At 33.3% G+C, this 22,093-nt stretch overlaps 1 protein-coding gene across 3 annotated transcripts in view; it reads left to right on the forward strand.

Moving 5' to 3' along the window:
- The window catches only part of Tmtc3 (transmembrane O-mannosyltransferase targeting cadherins 3), a 46,380-nt gene that overhangs the window by 8,818 nt on the left and 15,469 nt on the right, over window positions 1-22,093 (forward strand). For all 3 annotated transcript variants that reach the window (XR_006149512.1, XM_042693124.1, XM_042693125.1), the window contains exons 4-11: window positions 1,587-1,686; window positions 3,126-3,241; window positions 3,646-3,818; window positions 7,884-8,136; window positions 13,113-13,261; window positions 14,774-14,894; window positions 16,643-16,754; window positions 21,743-21,846. Coding sequence is in view for 2 of the 3 variants with exons in the window: in XM_042693124.1 (XP_042549058.1) it covers window positions 1,587-1,686; window positions 3,126-3,241; window positions 3,646-3,818; window positions 7,884-8,136; window positions 13,113-13,261; window positions 14,774-14,894; window positions 16,643-16,754; window positions 21,743-21,846 (1,128 nt within the window). In the remaining variant the exon portion in view is untranslated. The remainder of the gene's footprint in view (window positions 1-1,586; window positions 1,687-3,125; window positions 3,242-3,645; window positions 3,819-7,883; window positions 8,137-13,112; window positions 13,262-14,773; window positions 14,895-16,642; window positions 16,755-21,742; window positions 21,847-22,093) is intronic.

Here is a 22,093-nt window from a genome sequence, read left to right on the forward strand (position 1 = left end):
ACTTGTACATCTCATTGTTGCAGTGGGTCCACCTGTATCCCTATTTAAACGATTTGTTTTCCCCCTTCCTGCTAATTGTTTTTTGTCAGTACAGATTTTACATATTGTCATCCTCGTCAATATTAAAAGGTAGAAAATTGCCCGGCACTGATGGTTCACACCTGTAATCATAGCTACCCAGGAGGCTGAGATGTGAGTCTCAGTTGGAAGCCAGCCTGGGCAGAAAAGTCCATGAAACTCTTATCTCCAATAAACTACTCAAAAAAAGCTACAAATGGTGCTGTGACTCAAGTGGGTAAAGCACTAATCTTGAGTACAGAGGCCTAGAGAATGTCCAGGCCCTGAATTCAAGCCCCAGGACCAAAAACAAAACTAGAAAATACTCAATAAAGGCAATTAATTTACTCTGGGCCCTTGTGGCTCATGCCTGTAATTACTCAGAAGGCTGAGGTCTCAGTATAAAGCCAGAGTGTCTAGCAAGAAACTGGACTTGAGAAGTGGCTAGAGTGTTGAAGTACCAGCTGAATAAGCAAGCTTATTAAGGATGAGACCCTGAGTTCAAGCCCCAGTAATAGGAAAAAATAAATAAGACCAGTTTAAACGAACCATAAAAATATACGAAAATGCATACAATTTTGAACACCTTTTCTGACAAATAATGGTAATCAGTAGTTTTGTATTTTTTGTTATATATTTTGAAACTGAACTTGCTGTTGTCAACGTGTTTAGCCTTTCTCTAAAACTATTATTAATGCTATTACTATTATCACTATTTTGGTAACTCCCAGCAAGAGGTAAGTACTCTGTTAAGTTACTTTTGTTACAAGCTTTCCTTTGTAAGCTAAAGTGTGTATTTCCCACTGACTATGGCATCTGGCTAAAGACTTTTCCATTCATTCATAAAAGTTTGTTTTAAATTTTACAGTGAGCTCAAATGCTTTAAAATGATAGCCTGGAATTTTAAACGTAATGTTTTTATACCTACGTATTTTAATAACTTACTTTTAAGGAAAAAGGTAAACAGGGTAGATTTTTTGTTTGTTTTCTTTTGTGCTGGTCCTAGGATTTGAACTAAGGGTCTGAATGTTGTCCCTGAGCTATTTTATCAGTTGAACCTCTGCTCCACTTCTGACTTTTTTGGTACTTAATTGGAGATAAGAGTCTCAGTGACTTTCTTGCCTGGGCTGCTTTTAAACTGCAATCCTTAGATGTCAGCTTCCTGAGTAAGTAGGATTACAGGCATGAGCCACTTGTACCTAGCAAAGTGTTTAGGTTTTTAAAGAACTCTTCTAAGTAGTATACTGTAAGTATATTAAATGTTATCATTAAGTAAACCTGGGTAACAAATACACAGAACCTCTTTGTTCTACTCTTCCAATGTCTTCTAAATCTACAAACTTATTTCAAAATAAGTTTGAAATAATAATAAAAGCAAAGTATCACTGATAAATTTCTATCAATTCACCACCTGAGAGCACTGAAATATTGAGAAACAGAGGAATGCTCTTGTTAAGTTACAGACTTCAGTTCATTAAGTTACAGTATTCTCCATTAATATGAACTACCCTCCCTCTTTCTCTCTCTAGGTAACAGGTGTTGTTGGAAGAGCAGAACTTTTGTCATCTATCTTTTTTCTTGCTGCATTTTTGTCATACACCAAATCAAAAGGACCAGATAATTCTATAGGTAAATATCTTAACATTTACTTTCCTATAGTTAAAAAAATTGATCAGATACACTTTATTAATTCCAGGTACCTCTTGTTACACATTAAAAATGGTACTTGGTGCTTATCTTTATGTGTTTTACTTTAGCAGGTATGGAAATTACCTAACTCTAACATTGTCAATCAATATTAAAAATGATGTGCTGTTTATATTTTATTGTAGGCCAATAGATTCTATATGATCAAAATTTTAAAACCATAATATATAGTTTTGAGTTTGTTTAGTTTCATTTTCTGTATCTGTAAAAAACAAATGATAGAAATATCAATGGTCTGGTTTTGAACAACTAGAAGACTATAATATTGTTTCAAAAGACTTCTAGTGTTTAGCTTTTGTGATAGGTTACCATAGTTCAAGTATTTATTTGTTATGTACCCTTCTCCTGAATGTGATTTGTGTACATTAGCTCACTAATCCTAATGATATTTGTCATTAGTAGAACACAAGATCAAGACAGTTAAAAATTCTTTTAGAGTATGGGATAGTTGACATGAAAAAGGCTTCATATAATAAGTCTTAGTCTCTATTGTTTAATCTTTTTTTTCCTGAATCTTGTGTGTATGGGGAGGGTGGAGGGTCTTACTATAATTCTAACATATTGATTATGTATGTTTGGAAATGAAGATTCAAGAAATAAGTGATATGGAAGTGGCGCTGTAGCTCAAGTGGTAGAGCGCTCGCCTTGAGCTGAAGAGCTGAGGGACAGCGCCCAGGCCCAGAGTTCAAGCCCCACGACCGACAAAAAAAAAAAAAGAAAGAAGTGATATGGTCAAACTAGCTTCTTTGTTTTTTTAATAGTGGTGTGGATCAAACCCATGGCTTTTCTAATACTAGGAAAGCATTTACCTCTGAGCTATTTAGCCTCTCTTTTTTGTGATTTTGCTTTTTTGTTTCTTCTGTTGTTGTTATTGTTATATATTGGGATATAAATTCCTGCTTGCAGGCCAGGGACTCTTATTATTTAAGCTTTTTTATGAGTAGGTTTTGTTTTTACTTTTGTTGTGAACTAGCTCTGGGGCTGGAATGCAAAGATTTACATTCTTGCTAAACCTCTTCTGCTCACTCTTTTACTTCTGGCTTTACTGGTTAATTGGAGATAAACATCTCAGATTAGTTTTCATTTTCGATTGGTAGCTTTTGAATTATTGAATTCAACCCATAAAATTACTTTAATCTCACCACTCTCCATTTAAAAGTTAGTGTTTTAAGTTAAGTGGTTTAAGTTAGTATTTTGGATTAGTTAATTTTCATTTCCACAGACATTTCTTTTTAACTTGGACTTATACATGTTGGTGTTTTTCTTTGAATATATGAAGCAAATGCTACATAGATAATTAAAATACATCTTAACACATAAAAGTATTAATATGTTTTTTTTTTCCTATTCTTAAATTTCAGTGTGGTCACCAATAGCATTGACAGTGTTTTTAGTGGCTGTTGCAACATTGTGTAAAGAACAAGGAATCACAGTTGTAGGAATTTGCTGTGTGTATGAAGTATTTGTTGCGCAGGGGGTAAGAAAAAAAAATTTTCTTATTTTCTAATATCCTAGCTAAATAAGATGTAAATGACTTTATTATCTGAATATATTATTACAAATAAAATAAATCCAGCAATAATACCAATCCAGTAATGATACCAAAAAGTTAGAAGAAAAAGCATGTTTTGTCTTCTGCAAATTAACTTTTTAGGACACTTCAGTTAAGGACTACTTGTGAAGTTTCAATCATGGAATCTTCAGGCAAATTGGGAATGCATGCAATAATACCATTACAGTACAATTTATTATCAGATAAGATTATTATCAGTTCTACAAATTGTACCACATTATTTTGTTATCCTTAATTTACATTGAGGAAAATACGTTGAAAATATATCTTGATATTTGTAATTTAAACATTTTTTTTCTCTTTTTCAGTATACTTTGCCCTTATTAGGTACTACTGCTGGACAGTTTCTCCGTGGAAAGAGTAGTATTCCATTTTCTATGCTGCAGACTCTAATAAAGCTCATTGTCTTGATGTTCAGTACATTATTACTTGTTGTGATTAGAGTCCAGATTATTCAGTCCCAACTTCCAGTGTTTACAAGGTATGAAATTCTGGTTGTTGTTTCTGTTCTTCCGTACTCTATTACATTGACTGGAAGATTGCTAAACCATCATAAATGTTCCATTAAGTCTTGGGTTTACATTGAATTTTTAGCACTTTTTTGATCTGTAATCATATTTAAAATATAATATTTAAAATGCACAGATTGATTATTTTGGTCATAAATATAAACTCAAGAAACCACAACAAAGCTAATTACCTTCCCCCAACTGGTTAAGTGTTCAAGTTAATATTGTCTTCCATATCTTAGTAATATATGTCTACTTTTATTAAATAGTAGTATTTTGAGAGGACAATGTCAGTTGGATTAATCCATGCAGTGATTGTTTCCTTTTATTCTGTTGTTAGATCAAGATTTTCATCTTCTGCTACTTTCCCTTGTCTATGAATAACTTTATCATTTCTTTCTCTACTAGAAATAACAACTTTTGTGTGTATAAATACCTTTATTTTACATTTATTTTTGAAACATGATTTCTCTTGAGTGGGGAATACTACCTTGACTGTTTTTCATTCAGAATTTTATGATTGTTGCTTTACTATTTCTCAGGCTTTAGTATAGGGCTAATTTCATTTCATGGGAGATTTCTGACTATTCTACCAGTGGATTGAATATCCAGTATTTCTCCTCTGACTGCTGAGGAACTTCCTTTTCAGTCTGACAGTAGGGGATTTTATCTCCTAATTTTTTCAGGATGTCTTTTATTGACATAATTTTCCTTTGAAAATGAAAACTGCTATTAACAAGTGACCACAAATTAGGTGACTTAAAACACCAAATTCATTTCCTCACAATTTGGCAGTCTTACATCTAAAATAAATATGTTGGCATAGTTGGTTCCTTCTGGAGGCTTTGAGGAAGCATTTGTCCTATGCATGTTTCCCAACTTTTGTTGATTGCTAGCATTTCTTAACTTGTAACTATAGATAGCTTTCCAATCTTCTCCATCTTTATATGGCCGTCTTTCCCATGTGTCTCTGTTTGTCCTCTCTTTTTCTATTATAAATATTACTAGTCATTGAGGTTTTTTCCCACTTTAACTTAGTACTACCTTATCTTAACAAGTTACACTTATAAAGCTGTGTTTTTAAGACCATATTCTAAAACTCTAGGTAGGCATAAATTTTGGGGACCTATGACTTAACTCATTATATTGACCTTCACATATATGCTAACAGGAATTCTTCATTAGTACCTGAAAAGTGGATAGTGACCATCAAGTTCACTTACTCAGCAGCTTTATTCTCTCTGGTATGCTGTCCCACTAACCCTAGTCCCGGCCTCCTGTCTCTTTTCTCAGCTCAAGTGTACTGCTAGGCTTGGCCTGGGCTCTACCACCTAAAAGCTCTATCCAGTACTGAATTCTTTCCAGGTAGGGCATCCCTCATTTGTTTTCTTTCCTCTCTTAGTTATCACTATCTTTCTTTGCCTGATCCTTAGATTCTCCTTTTATAAATTTGTATATGTATATGTGTGTGTATATATTTATATATAAGGAGAGAAAGGGAAGGAGGGAGAGCCAGGCCTCTCAGGAGGTATAGAGATGGAAGAGATCAGGATGGAAGTTTGAGGCTAGCCCCAGGCAAAAAGTTTGTGTGATCTTTATTTCAACCAATAGCTGGATATGTTGACATGCACCTGCCATCACACACACATAGGAGTTTGAGATCAGCATGATGGTAGCTCCAGGCCAACCCAGGCAAAAAAAGTTTACAAAATCCTCTCTCAACAGAAAAAGCTGGTATGGTGGTTCTTGTCTGTCATTCCAGCTATAAAAGGAAGCATAAATAGGATCATGAACTAGGTCAGGCCAAGAAAAAAGTAACAAGAGCAAAAAGGCTTAGGCTGAAGGACATGGCAAAAGCAGGAAGTTCTGAGTACTGCCTCCCCCCCAAATACTGGTTTATATCTCTTACAAATTAGTTAAGGCTAGAATTAAAATTATAAGCACCTACCGTGTTTTCCTACTCTAACTTTATTCACATTTTACCTTATTCAGCTAAAATTTTAAGTGAAACTTACTAGTTCCTAATGCCATTTTATTGTACTGACATTATATGTAACATTTTTTTTATTGTGAAAATACTGTACAGAGGGGTTACACTTACATGGGCAAGATAATGAGTACATTTCTTATCAAGCATTGTAGCCTCCTCCTTTGTTTCCCCTTCCTATCCCTTCCCATTCTCCCCCTACCCCTCCACTCAATCCTCCCCACCCCCCCACCCCCAGCATTTTTTTTTTTTAACACAAGACATTTTTTGTCAGCCAGTTGCTGGTGGCTCATGCCTAGCTACTTAGGAAGCTGAAATCTGAGGATCACAGTTCAAAGCCAGTCTGGGCAGGAAAGTTCATGATACTCTTAGCTCCAATAAACTATTCAGAAAAGGCTGAAATTGGTTTTATGGCTCAAGTGGTAGAGTACTTGCCTCGAGCATAAAGAAATTCAGGGATAGTGCCTCAGCCCTGAGTTGAAGAAAAATTTTTTTTCTATGTTGTTACACATGGTAGTATATTACTGGCACTAGTTAGAATAAATCTTATTCAGATAATTTTGAAGCCAAAAACTTTGTAATATTGCACGTAATTGATTGTCCTGCTACATTTTTTTTCTTTTGATTACTTTTCGACTTCCTGAATTTTAACTGTGAGTCTACTCATGCTAAACTGAAGTCATTCATACATTACAGTTTGAAAATTGAACTGTAAACATGCACTTTATGTTTCCTTTAACCCTTAGTGTTGCAATTTTTCAACCCTTTCGAAGAATTTTAATTATTTTCCATGTGTTATTCTTCTCAATATCAACCCTTTGGGGGAATTTTAATCATTTTCTACCTCTACAGTCTGAAAATACGATTTATATGTTTGAATTGTATTTTTGTGTACATGTATGAGTAGATCCTTAGAATATGTTACATGCAACTATATTATTATCCAAACAGAAGCATTTATAAATATGTAGACATAAATTTGCTTTTATTACATTTATCTTGTGAAGTTGATTATATGGTTTGATTTGTTGAATATTAACTTTGTAAATCAGATAAATAAGATGTTAATTAAAAACCCAAATAGTGATTCCTCTGAAAAAGAAAGACATAGCTTTTAATTTATTTTTACTGGTTATTTTGAAAATTCAACTCATGGTTTTCAAGGTGTATTATTTTTCATATATATAGAGATTTAAATATGAAAATTCTTTTTATTATGATAGTTTGTTAAAAGGTATTTACTTTTTTCAACCATTTGATATGTTTGAGGAGAAACAGGTCAATTAAATGATGGAGGTTGATTTTTTAGTTGACTGATTTGTTTTAAAATGACTGTATGTTCATATCATTTAATTTAGTACATAGATTAAAAAATCTAAAACTACTAATTTGTTACATGGTTCACTTTAAACATTTTAATGTATTAGTAAATAGATTTTGCTAAGGAAAAATATTTAATGTTATCATGAATTGGAGAAAAATAAACTAAATCTGTTTATATTCATATAAACCAGGAAAAAAGGGAGACCACAAAGAAAATACTTATAGGGCTTAATATCATTAAGTACTCCATACTAGAAATTTGATGTTTAATTTCTTGGCAATCAAAGCAAGGAAAAGAAGCTTCTAAGTGATACAGTTGATAAGTTGTATCTGTCATGAAGGAAAAAAAAAAACTGAATTTTTTCTAGGAAGCATAATTTTTATTAGTATTTAACTCTAAAAGAAATATCTCATATAGGAAAACATAGGTATTTACAAAAACAGCCATGTAGATTTTAAAAATGAATCTTAGGCAGTTTTTGTTAAGAATTTTAATTAGAAGATAATTTAACCTCTAAGCGTGTCAGTATTATTGGTTTCATTTTCTGAACTACTCTAATAAATGCTGGAAAGAATTGTAGTACTTGTGCTTCAAAAGTTCTTCATAAATACTACCTTCAACTAGACTTTTTATTCAATATGATTTCAGACAAGATTCTGATAGACCTGTAAAATAAATTTTTCTTACTAGATTATACATAAGATATTTTTGTTGTTCTTTATACAGATTTGATAACCCAGCTGCTGTAAGCCCAACTCCTACCAGACAGCTAACTTTTAACTACCTTCTTCCAGTGAATGCTTGGCTTTTATTAAATCCTTCAGAGCTCTGCTGTGATTGGACCATGGGAACAATACCACTTATAGAATCGTTTCTGGATATTCGAAATCTTGCGACTTTTGCTTTCTTTTGCTTTCTTGGGGCTTTGGGAATATTTAGTCTTCGATACCCTGGTGATTCTTCTAAGACTGTTCTAATGGTAAGCAATCTTAATTATTTTTTTTTAAATCGGTTGTGAAGGTTGAACGTGGGCTGTGTGTTCTGTCCCTGAGCTCTTCTGTTCAAGGCTAACGTTCTTCCAGTTTGAGCCACAGATTTCTGAAGCTGAAAGAATAATTATCTAATGAGGCGCTATACAACAAAGTTGAGTAACAAACTGTAGAAACAAATGTCGAAAGAAACAGGTGTTCTGGTTAATTGGGAGATAAGAGTCTCACGGCCTTTCCTTCCCTGGGCTGGCTTTGAATCAGGATGTTCAGTTCAGCCTCCTGAGTAACTAGGATTACAGGCCTGAACCACCAGCACCCAGCTCCATCTTTACTTTCCCCCCTTCCCCCCTCCCTCCCCACCCAGTTGTGGGGTTTCAACTCTGGGCTTAGGTGTTGTCCCTGAGCTCAAGTTGATACCACTTGAGCCACAGTGCCACTTGCGGTTTTCTGGTGGTTAATTGGAGATAAGAATCTCTCAGACTTTTTCTGCCCAGGTTGGTTTTGAACCTCTATCCTCAGATTCAGCCTCCTGAGTAGCTAGGATTACAGGCATGAGCCACCAGAGTCCGGCCTATCTTAACTTTTTAAGCAGTACTGTGTTCAGGCTAAGTACAAGAGCACCTTGTACTTAGAGCATTCTTTTAGAATTCTTTTAGAAAGATTGTCTTTCTTTGTTTATCATCTCATTTCAGATTATCCTAAAACTGCAGAATTTAATTTTCAGGCTTCTTTTCACAAATGCATTCAATAATATAAAATGAAAACTAATCATGAATTTTTCTCACATCACGAAGTACTCATTTTAAATTTATTTTCTTGCATCTTTTTTAACTTTAGTAGATTACACACACTTGATAAAATGATTATATTCTATACTTATTTCCCAGGATAGAGAAGAGTGTCATATAAAATAATACATCTGGGAAAAAATGTAGTTCTTAAGTTCTTATTAGCAAGATTTTCATTATTTCTTGAGATAACTATGTCCGTAAGCCCATGGTTATTTTATGTCTTTTTGTTGATGTTGTTTTTGTTCTTGTCAACTCTTTCTTTGCATTTTTTTTTTTTAGTTTGTTCTTCTTAAAGAGTTTTCTTCAAAATTATTGAAGACAGTCACAATTTTCTCAAGCATTTATTATACACTATAAAACATCTGATGTCTCATAAGTGTGTCATTTCTGCCTTACACCACTAGAGAAATATATTTATTCAGAAGAAATTCATGATCACAACTTGAGGGCCTGGCATCATTTCAGGCCCTGGTAGTGCCTAAAAAGGAAGTAGAGATCCCCATTTTAAGAGAAGTTGCATTCTAGGGAAATTTGAAGTCAGTGGCTAAGGGGAAGATTTAAAAAACTACATACAGAGTTTGTGGGAAAATTTTTACTCTCAACTTCAGATACATTGAGTTGAAAGTTTCTTTCAAACATAGTAGACTTTTTGAACAGTACTTTGTGTCTGGAGTTCGTAAGAGATGTCTGAGCTACACAAAAGGGTTTATTAATTAGAATAGGAAATTTCTGATATGCATATAAAATTTTATTAATAGAGGTAGTAATTGAAACTGGGATAAAAATAAGAGGACATAGGGATTTTTCAGTTCTTTGTGGTTTCTTGCTAATGTAGTTGCTTTAGGGCAGCCATGATTTATAGGTATATTTTTGATCAAGCAAAATGAAAACTAAATGAAAATGAAAACTAAACTACACACATCCATATTTTTTGTGGTTTTGATTTTTTAAAAACACTGAAATTTCAGAGACATATGTTGGTGGTTAGTGTTTGATGGTTTGTTGTTTTCTGATTAGTGCTTTTTCAGATTTAGTATTGCTTCATTACAGGTTAAATATATGTGACCCATCAGAATGTTACACAGTGGTGCTAAGGTACAGAGCCAAAAGTCAGTTTCCAGTGTAATATGGTTGCTTGTTTATTTTTCTAGTGTCAGCCTCAGAGTATGATCCTTAAAACACTTGGGGAAAGCAAAGTAAGGATGACATTGTCCAAATAGATTTGTTTTTATTACCTGACTTATGAATTGGTCATTCATGTATATACTCCTCAAAGTATATACATCTCTACATTTATATTTCATCAATTAAACTATAAGAAAAACACATTCTTTTCTCCAAACCTCATTAGAAGATTAAGGCATTCAATGAGATATTATACAACCAAACTGAGTAACAAATTGTAGAAGTAACAAATTGTAGAAGTAAATGTCCAAAGAAACAGGTGTTTCAATAGTGATCAAACTTAAATCTTTTCTCAGATGTTTTTGGATGCTAGTTATTTGTAGCTTTCTAATCAATAAAACACATGTCCTGTTTTTCTAAAAAGCTGAGCTACTTTTCAATATAAAATGTTAAAATTCTGGAATGCTTAATAGAATAAAAATTGGTCTTAAAAAGTCTTACATATGTGTGTATATCTTTACACACATGTGCATGCGTGTGCACACACACATATATATACTGAGCCTCTAGTAAAATATATGTGACCTATCATTAGTGCTAAAGTACAGAGCATGAAGTCTGATGCCTCATCTGATCCATAGTTTATTTTATTCCTTCATTTTCCAGTATCATAATGATTTCTTGAGCAAAGTTTTGTTGTTTTGTTGTTTTGGTTATTTTTTTAGTAGGATATCTCATTTTGGTCTAGGATTAGCCTCAAACTATAATCCTTTAAACATTTGGGGAAAGCAAAGAAGAGTGACATTGTCAAAAACAAAAATTGTTCTTATTACGTGGCTTATGAAACAGTAACCCCTCTCCACAACACTACCTTAATAATAACAAATTATATATTTTTAAAAAAGAACATTTTTATAACTAAATAAAATTTTGTGTTGTTTAACCAACATTTTTCTAAACTTATTTCCTGACCCCAATGGCCATCTTCTATTCTCAATTTATATGTTCTATATATTTCATGTGATAATCCATATCTATGTAATATGATGCTGTTTTTCTGTGCCTTGCTTATTTTACTTAACATGTCACCCACATTCATCCAAATTGCAAATGGCAAACATTGAGTAGGATTCCTGTATACCTATACTTAACTTTCTTTATCTGTTCATCCATTGATAAGTGTTCTTCATATCTTGGCTCTTGAGACTAGTACTGTGGTAACCACAGGAATGCAGAAATCTTTCCAAGCATATTAATGGGATAAGTACGCAGTAACGAGATTGTTGGATCATATAGTACTTCTATTCTTAATATTTTAAAGAACTTCCATATTGTTACCTATAGTGAGTTTACCAATTTGTATTTTCACTGGAAAACTTACAAAGATTCCCTTTGCCCCTACTTGTTTTCTTTTGTCTTTCTGATAATCAGTTATTCTAACAAGAGTTAGATGAATCTCAATGTAATTTTGATGTCCATTTCTTCAATAATAGTGACTTTGTTTTTTTTCATATAACTTTTGGCCATTTATATATTTTTTTGTAAAATAAAATTATTCAGATCTTTTGTCCACAATTTTTATTGTTGGAAAAAAGTGAAATATTCTTTCAAATTTAAAAAGTCTAGATTTGCATTTCAAGAAATCATTCCAAAATGTAGGTAGGCATCTTGTTTTCAATTACAGCCTATAAATATCTATAAATTATAAGTTGGGATACAAGATTTTTCTTAATTTGATCAAATTGATTTTTTATGTTTAAATTACTCATGGTATTATTTTCATAGTACTATTATAATTTATTCTTTTTATATGTTTTTATTGTAAAAATACAGAGAGGTTACAGTTACATGAATAAGGTAATGAGTACATTTTCTATCTAGCATTGTTAACTCCTCCTTTGTTTTTCCCCTACCACCCCTTTCCTCCCCACCTCCTCAATTCCTCCCTCTCCCCCACCCCCAAGTTTTAAAGTTTGTTTTCAACATAGTGTCTTGTATATCATTATTACAATGGGTCAGTCTGATCCTAATTTCAACATTTTGTTATTTCCCTTCCCCTCCCCAAATTGGAAAAATGTATATGCAAGATGCAGGCCACTGACATCAAATACAGTGAAAACAGTGGTTATACCGTGGGGGAAGAACATGCAAGAGAAATAAAAAAAAAAAAAATCACATAGTATATTTTAGATACGTTAAAAACAACAGCAGGAAAGAAAAACCAAGTTGTGTTCCTATCTTGGGATTCATTTCACTTAACATCATCTTATATGGTCATAATCTACATAGATTTTGACCTTTTCTGCTTGTCTTATACTTAATACTAGTTATTGCAAATAAGAGCCTGGCTTACTTCACTTAAAGAGAAACTTCTCTGAAGAGGAAATAAGAATGGCCAATAGACACATGAAGAAATGCTCAACTTCTCTAGCCATAAAAGAAATGCAAATCAAAACAACATTGAGATTCCACCTCACCTCAGTTAGAATGGCTACAATCAAGAAATCTAATAACAGCAGATGCTGGAAGGGATGTGTACAAAAGGGACCCCTACTGCATTGTTGGTGGGAATGTAAACTTGTTCAATCACTTTGGAAAGCAGTATGGAGGCTCCTCAAAAGACTCCACATAGAGCTCCCCTGTGATCCAGCAATCCCACTTTTGGGCATTTACCCAAAGATCACACATAAGGCCATACTAAAGTTACCAGCACAACTATGTTTATGGCAGCATTATTCACCATAGCTAAGATATGGAACCAGCCCAGATGCCCCTCAGTAGATGAATGGATCAAGAAAATACGTGTGTGTGTGTATCTGTGTGTGTGTGTGTGTGTGTGTGTGTGTGTGTGTGTGTGTGTGTGTGTGTGTGTGTGTGTAATGGAATTCTATGCCTCCATCAGAAAGAGTGACACCCACCCCATTTGTTAGGGAAAGACTTGGAAAACATTATAAATTATTCTTGACAATATTACTTAATTATTTCTTGATAGTAGAGTGTTAAGCATGCATATATATTTTTAATTTAATAAACTGTCTTTTTCCTTCTAGGCACTTTGTTTAATGGCATTACCATTTATTCCTGCTTCGAACCTTTTTTTCCCTGTTGGATTTGTTGTCGCTGAGCGAGTACTTTATGTTCCTAGCATGGGGTTTTGTATTTTGGTAGCCCATGGATGGCAGAAAATTTCAAACAAAAGGTGAATTAGTTCAGTTAATGTTTATTCAGTGTAGAATTATATGTAAATTTTTGTTGGTGGTACTGGAGAGTTGATGTCCTCAGCTTGCTAGGCAAGTACTCTTATCATATGAGCTACCCCCATCACTATCTCACCCCAGTTCTTTACCTTTATTTTAGTTTGTTTTTCAGATAAGGTCTCTTGCTAACTTACCTTAGCCCTAGCTGGCCTGGTATAATCTTTCTGTCCCTGTTTCCTGAGCAACTGGAATAATAAACATGATGTTATTATGTTTTTTTGGATGAGGGGTTGGTTTTTGCTTTTTATTTTTTTGTCAGTCATGGGGTCTGAACTTTGGGCCTGGGCGCTGTCCCTCAGCTCTTCAGTTCAAGGCTAGTGCTCTACCACTTTAGCCACGGTGCCACTTCCAGCTTTCTTGTTTATGTGGTGCTAAGGAATCGAACCTAGGGCTTCATGCATGCAAGGCAAGCATTCTACCACTGAGCCACCTTCCCAGCCCTTATTATGTCTTAAATCTATATCGTTTTCCATTTTACATACATACTTTTGGATTTCTCTTTTTTTCATCTTGATCATCTTTTCATTTTCTGTAATTAAAGTTAGAAAAGCCATGTAGCAACTACTTATTTAGTAGTCTCTTGCATATTTAAGTAATTTTAATTTACAGCTTGAGACAAAACAAACTTTGAGTCAGAGCCAAATAGAAAACATATTATCAAAACTAAAGTCAAAAGGTTTAACCATATTATTGTCAATGTATGAAAAAATGAATACAGTGAATATTCATAACTTTCTATTACTGTTTTTATAATAATGGGATGTTTTAATTGCCTCGAAACAGACGTTAAGGAGAAATATGCTTAGAAACTTATCATTGCAGTAGATATCATTGTATATGAATGTTTTGTCATTAATATGCCTAGAAATGTAAAACATCTCTACTTATTCCCACAATGTTTTGTTTCTCTTAACATTCTTCTTAACCTTACTCTTTGAAATACTCAAGAATACTCAAGTTGTATAGATAATAGCACAAGGAGCTCTAAGTATAAAAATTCACAATTAAAAAATAGTTTTGTTAGTTTTTGTAATCTGATCCAAACACATTTTTAAAATGCAGGCAAATATTAGAATATACTGTTAGCCCTCTGTATCCATGGGTTTTCCATTGTAGACTCAACCAACCACCAATTACACTTTTACTGAACAGGTCTTTTACATTCTAGAGTTCATTTTAAGTATACAAGAAGATATGAGTAGATTATATGCAAATACTACACTATTTTATATTAGGGACTTGCATTGCCTTGGACTTTGATATCCTGGAGAGTCTGGAAGCATCATAAGCATATCAAGGAATGACTGAAAATTGAAGACTCAAATTACTTTAAATTTGTTTAGTGTCATTTTCTCTAAATTTGAACAGTCATTCAAATGAGTTCAAACATGGGAACATTTAACGTATTATTTGCCTCTCTTCTAAAATGTAAATTTTTTTTGTCTTTTAAACAGTGTATTTAAAAAGCTGTCCTGGATTTGTTTATCCCTTGTGATACTAACTCATTCATTAAAAACACTCCACAGGAATTGGGACTGGGAATCTGAATATACTTTGTTTATGTCAGCCTTAAAGGTAAAGTATTGTTATGAATGACAAGAAAGTATGCCATCAGTTATTTCTCATCAGCACTTCTAAGCTGTTTTAAGTTTACTTTTAATCATATCTATATAACTATGATACTATCCTTAAATAATGTATTCTTATATATTTTTCCAAAATATTACTGAAAACAATATATTCCTTATATACTAACTCATCTAAAACCTACTTAACTATGTCCAAAACATTAATGTTATGCAATTAGAAGACATTTATATGATAAAATATTTAAATAGAATGGTATATTTTATTGATTCTCAGGGCACAAATTTCTTTCAGTATCTGAAATCAGAATAAATTTTGTGTGTGTGTGTGATTCATGGGGTTTGAACTCTGGGCCTGGGTGCTGTCCCTCAGCTCTTCTGCTCAAGACTAGCACCCTACCACTTGAGCCACAGTGCCACTTCAGGTTTTTTGGTGGTTTATTGAGTCTCATGGCCATACTAGATCTTAACAGTAAAAAGTCAACATTTAGTGGACTCTTTTAATGATGTATAAAATTATGATGACTCCTATAATTGATGCATCTTATATTCAGTGAAAATACACAACAGACAGTATCACTCCACTACTTGAAATATAATCAGTGTTTACAATACTGTAGGAAAGATTAGAGCTATTAGAAAGGAGAGATACAGCATTTCTAGAGTAGACAACATAAAGCTGAGAAAGGCCAGACACCAGTGGCTCGTACCTGTAATCCTAGCTACTCAGGCTGAGATCTGAGGATCACAGTTCAAAGCCAGCCAAGGCAGGAAGGTCCATGAGACTTATCTCCAATTAACCACCAGAAAACCATAAGTAGCCCTGTGGCTCAAGTGGTAGAGTGTTTGCCTTGAGCTGATGGGTTCAAGCCCCACAACCAACAAATGAAGCTGAGAAAGTTCTTTTACCAATCATAAATTTGTTTTCTATAAAGAGTATCAGTAAAGACTTTTTCCAAGCTCTCTCCCTCTCTTCAAATCTCCAAATTTGTGACTATTTACTCTGTTGCCTACCCATTTTTGTCTTTTTCCAGTAGTCTAATAATTGATTATTTGACACCTCTTTAAGATCAGATAACACACTTCTTACCAATAAAGTAACTCCACTTTGATCTCAGCTCCGTATTGAAGCAAAACCTCCTTACTCAGTCACACTTCTGGGATGATTATGGTGCTTCAGAATTTTTTAGGAACTTGCTTGTCCTAGGACACTAAAACATGAAATCTGAAACACTGCAGCTAGTACCTTCACTGAATATCATTCTGTGCTTGTAAGAAAACTATACCCATCTCTGAATTCTGAATATACAAATTGATATGGAACTTCAAGCACAGGGTTCTTGTTACCATAATAGCCAGGCCTAAAACAAACAAAAAAATGAATCAGTACAAGGCTTAAACTGTAGCCTCTAATGCTCCTAAAAAAGGGGGAAAAAAAGAGCAACTAAAAAGAGTACAAATAGTAGAACAGCAGTTTTTACAGAGCACTATGGTTTTGTCAATTAAAAAATGTAATGAAATTCTAACTCATAAAATACATGAATAAAACTGGTGTGATTTTAGTACATTAATATTAGAAGGAAAGGAGAGTAATATGGCAAAGTGGTGTCTTAATTGGCCCTCCCACCCCAAGGAATCTCCATAAAATATTCTAATCAAAATAGTATACCAAAACATATCTGTATGAACTGGAATTTCTCTTTTTATAACTTATTTCTATTTTTGCATGTACTTAAGGTAAATAAAAATAACGCTAAATTGTGGAATAATGTGGGTCATGCTCTGGAAAATGAAAAGAACTTCGAAAGAGCTCTGAAATACTTCTTACAGGCTACCCATGTTCAGCCAGGTAAGCATTATTAATTATTTAATTTATGAATAGTTTACTTCCTTTAAAAACTATGAAGCCGGGCACCAGTGGCTCACACCTGTAATCCTAGCTACTCAGGAGCTGAGACCTGAGGATCACAGTTCAAAGCCAGCCCAGGCAGAAACGTTGATCAGACTCTTATCTCCAATTAAATACCAAAAAACCGAAAGTGGCACTGTGGCTCAAATGATAGAGCACTTGCCTTGAGCTGAAGAGCTGAGGGACAGCGCCCAGGCCCAGAGTTCAAGCCCATGTCTTACCAAAAAAAATAAAAAATAAATACCATTTAGGAAACGAACTACTGATACCAGATACTTAGGTCGTTTTTATGTAAATTACAGTGGTGGATGTTATAAATGACGGGAATGATAGGTGCAAAAGCTGAATTGGAGTGAGTTTAAAATAATAAAGGAAGAATGCTCAAAGAGAATTGTGTAGAAACTTTGAGGTTATTGGAAGGATATGGGAGCATAAAAATGTGGTAGATGAGGGTCTTTTGTTTTAATTTTTTATTTTAAAGTGGGAGGAACAAAGCATGTTAGAGGAAATCCAGTAACACTAAGGAAAATGTCAGGTGGAAAGATGGATTTACTAGATTGATGTTCTTGTAAAGATGAGTGGAGAGAGAAAAGATCTGATGCACAAGTTGAAGAACTTATTCAAACGTATTAAGAGCTAAATGTGGGAACAGGGAAGACACAGTGTATGGATATGGATAGAGACAGATAAATACAGGATATGGAATAAGTTTCTTAAATTGTCTTCTATTTTTCTTTTTCTTTCAATGAAATAGAGAATAAAATAATTAATACAGAGTAAAGGGAAGATATTGTAAGAATAGAAGAGTATATAAAGTGGTTATCTAAGTGCTTCACAAATGTCAGTATGCACATAAAGCTTGGACATCTTAGTATATTATATATTTTGGTGTAGAAAAATGTAAGTAAACCCTGCATTCTGTCTTTCTGATAAGCCCCATATATCACACTGGAGAAACTAGGCTCTAGGAAGCTAAGAAAATACGTAGACTAGAAAAATATAATGACAGGTCATTCTAACAACACCCCACTTAATGTTAGTAATAACTTAAAATTAAATCAGTTGATGTAGCTGCTTTCCAGCTATAGTAGTAGTCACGTTCTAAGCATGAATTACTGAGTCATTAAGATTAGGGTTTTTGTCAAGTGAATTTTACCAAGAAACATAGGCTAAGGGAGAGATTAATGTAAGATAACATAAGTTGATTCAGAAAGGATCTGAAGAGAGGGTAACTGATATAGGAAAAATGACTGGATCAACAAATACGAAGAACTAGTGTTTGAGTAGGGTGTAGCTAAAGCAGCAGAAATTTTCAGTAGAGAAAATGGAATTAGAATTTCAAGAGTATAAACTATATTTCAGGATATGTACCACATGTAATTCCCATTTACCAAATGTCAATATTACTTTCTACTCATGATAACCAAATAAAATCATGATACACAAAATCTAGGTGGAAAGATGCAGGCTGGTGATTACTTTTTTTTATTCTCTAGCTGAAAAAAAACTGTGTCTATTGAACTAACTAAAGTACGATGGTAGTAAAAATCACTAGAAAAATAAAAGAGTATCAAGGCCACAGTGTAGATTTTGAAATCAGAAGAATTTTGGCTGAGGGATGTTTGAAAGCACAGCAGAGAATCAAGATCCAAAGATCCATAATAGATTGGTAACTTCAACAAGAGAATAGTGAAGTATACAGTTTAATTTTAAAGAGGAATGGGAATTTTCTGAAAACAGGGATGAAGCACATGAACTCTTCTTTTAAGCTCAGTATTGCAAAGGATATGAAAAAGAACTCAATCACCACTTGCATAATGTACACCATAGACAGAACCCCAAGACATAACCAAGTTTCAGTTAGAAACAGTGAACAGAAGTTAATCAAAATGTCTCACAGGTAGCAACCACCCAAGAAACTCTAGGCCAAATGTCATACCTCCAGTTTAATTTCCTCTTCTTTGGAAAGACCGTTCCTAGACAAAGGTTGGATATAAAATAGAAAAGCCTCTAATCTGTATCTACTCTTTACTTATAAAAACAGAAGAAATTTTATAAGAGATTTTTAGAACCATTGTTCCAATTTACTAACTCGAAATATTTCAAAGAAAACCATTTGAGTCATTTGATCTCTGTCAGTGGAAAGTGAATACACATAGCTACACACCAAAAATATACAATATAACATATATATATATACATAGATACACACACATAGGGTCTTTCATGTAAACATGCATACAAAAAATATTAAAGAGATAAAAAATAAGAGTAATGATTAGAAATAGAGATCAGAGAATGACTCTTTAAGAAATTATCATTTGAAAGAGACAAAATACAAAGTGAGATAAAGACCTTCCCTGCAAAATATATTTCAGTGAAGATAATTTTTAATAGTAGAAAAGACAAAAAGAGGGGCTGGGAAGGTGGCTCAGTGGTAGAGCGCTCGCCTTGTATGCCTGAGGCCCTGGGTTCAATTCCTCAGCACCACATAAGCAAAAAAAAAGCCAGAAGTGGCGCTGTGGCTCAAGTGGTAGAGCGCTAGCCTTGAGCTGAAGAGCTTAGGGACAGCATCCAGGCCCAGAGTTCATGCACCACGACCGGACCCAAAAAAAAAAAAAAAAAAAAAAAAAAAACAAAAAGATTGACCATTTTTATACAGGGTATGTGATAATATTGTAAACACATACGCATATTCATACCACTAAATTTGTTGATAGATTTAATGATGAGACATTGAGTTCCCTTCTGATCTCCTTCCCATGATAAAAAATAAGATAATATTAGACGTTTCAGTAGAGAAGGGAATGTAATAATCAAAGAGTACATTTAAGATCTGTGAGATCCTCATTTTTATCACATTAAAGGCAGCCTACTTCTATAGATTCAAATAATTTCCTCATTCATAACAGCAAATTTGTTCTTTAAAACTTTTTAGAGCTGGTGCCAGTGGCTTATGCCTGCAGTCCTAGCTTCTCATGAGGCTGCGATCTCAGGATTGTGGTTCAAGGCCAGCTTGAGTAGAAAGTCCCCATGAGATTCCTATCTCTAATTAACCACTCAAAAACTGGAGGTAACTCAGTGGCTCAAGTGGTAATGAGTGCTAGCCTTGAGCACAAACAGGTTCATAGACAGTGTCCAGGCCCTGTGTTCTTTGCCTACAACAGACAAAACAACAACAAAAACTTTTTAGCTTTTTAGTTATCTGAATTTATTTTAATCTTGCATTTTCTTAATGTTTTTTTCAAATTTAAGTTTACCATTAAACAATCCAGTCTGGATTATTTTAACTTTGTTAATTTATTTTAAAATTGCTTAGAAAATATGTCTCATGTTATTAGTTATATTGAGAAATCCTTTCAAATGCTAAAGGATAGCTAATCACTATCCTTGTTTTTTGGAAAGTAGAGCTATACCTGAAATCTATATTGATGGCATTGTCTTCTTACCGTAATTCTAAAGCCTGATGTAGCTAGGTAGATATCTCTCTTCTAAAGTTAGTTCAGGCTAATAATAGCAGTGTTTTAAATACTAATCTAATTATACTTTACTCAAATTTTCCCACCTGTTTTTAAATTTTTACTGCATAATTTTTAGGTCTTAATATACTCTTCATTTTCTCCAAATAGCTTTCTAATCTCTATAACAAATACGAATTTAGCTGATAAAAAATAGATTCCCTATTCTATATGTTTATCTATACTTGGGAATGCAGTGATTTTTCAGCCTAGTCTACCATTAGACTTGCATTTAAAACTTTCAAATGCAAATTCTATTTCTGAAGAGAATATGTTTTGTTAGAGCTGAGTAACATCTGAATTTTTTATTTTAATAACTACTGATATTCTGATTTACAACCAGGACTGGATATGACTAACACAAACTTTGTGTCATATTTGGCCCCCTTTTGACTCAGCTATATATCTAAAATGAAAAAAATAAATTTTCTCATCCTTCATATTCTGAACTTATTACACATCTACACTCAATTGCTATTTTGGAAAATAGCATAGCAAAATCTCAGGACTATTGCACTCCTCCCAAGGAAATGCCCAAGGTGCTTGGCACCTGTATGTCCTGGGAGTTACAGTCAGAACTACTCTTCCACACTTGCAAAATCATCAGTATTGAAGGCAATTAATCGTAATTTGAAACCTTTTCATATCTGTTAGATATTCATGTTTATTTAGATAACCATGTTTAATTAGATATTCAAGTTTATTCCCAGCCTTTGAAATACTTACTGGGAGTGTGTATTTACAAAAAAACTAGTATGATTGAGTCATCATATATTTCTTAAATTGTATTTTTTTTTTCTGTAAGTACATTTTCATAGTTTTTCTACAGAAATAGGTCATTTAAAGAAAAGGACCATAGCACCTTACTGCTATGATCCTAATACTCCATTATATTCTCATTACATTTATATTCACAAAAAATACCAAATCATAGTTTTTTCAGTTTCTTTGCTGTTATCCCACGGTGATACATAACATTTATGATACTTAAATTCGAAGAGACATGATGTATGTTTTCACTTGTAGAGTTGAGCCATACTTTCTGTGAAGGCCAAAATGATGAGATTAAAGAAATAAAAACAAGTCTTAGTAGTGTAGTAAAAATACAGGGACAAATTATGTAAATGTCATCATTAGCTCTCTATTTCTCTATATGTTAACCCTGAAAAGATACATTCGAATAATTTTTTCATGTGTGTACATTTCCTCACTTTACAGTGCTTTAAGTAATTTTATAGTTACCATTGGTCCTAACTTGTATCAATTTGTGTTAAATAAACTTCAAAGAGAAAACTAGAAGTTGTCTGCTTTTGCATTTTTTGCCACGTGTGTTTATAAAGCATTTCATAGAGGTTTACATTAAATACTGTTTAATATATTTTAAAAATTATAACTTTCATTAAATTTTAGATGATATTGGTGCCCACATGAATGTAGGAAGAACTTACAAAAATTTAAATAAAACCAGAGAAGCTGAAGAATCTTACATGATGGCTAAATCATTAATGCCTCAAGTAAGTTTTAGTAATTTATTGTACCATGTCTACTATGTGTCCATATTAATAGAATTAGCTAGATGGGAAATTATTTTCTTCAGTTTGACAAAGTTTCAAATGAATCAAGTGTCCCTACATATGTGCATTTGTTTTCTTTAAAGATTTTGGGGGGGTTGTTATAGTTTATTTGTAAATACTTAATATTAGATTATAAATATTAGATGGTCTTCATTCTCCTCCTGAGTGAAATGACTTTAAGTAGAGA

This window comes from Dipodomys spectabilis, unplaced genomic scaffold (genome assembly GCF_019054845.1).
Source record: "Dipodomys spectabilis isolate Male_0828 unplaced genomic scaffold, ASM1905484v1 ptg000163l, whole genome shotgun sequence".
Lineage (NCBI taxonomy): Eukaryota > Metazoa > Chordata > Mammalia > Rodentia > Heteromyidae > Dipodomys > Dipodomys spectabilis.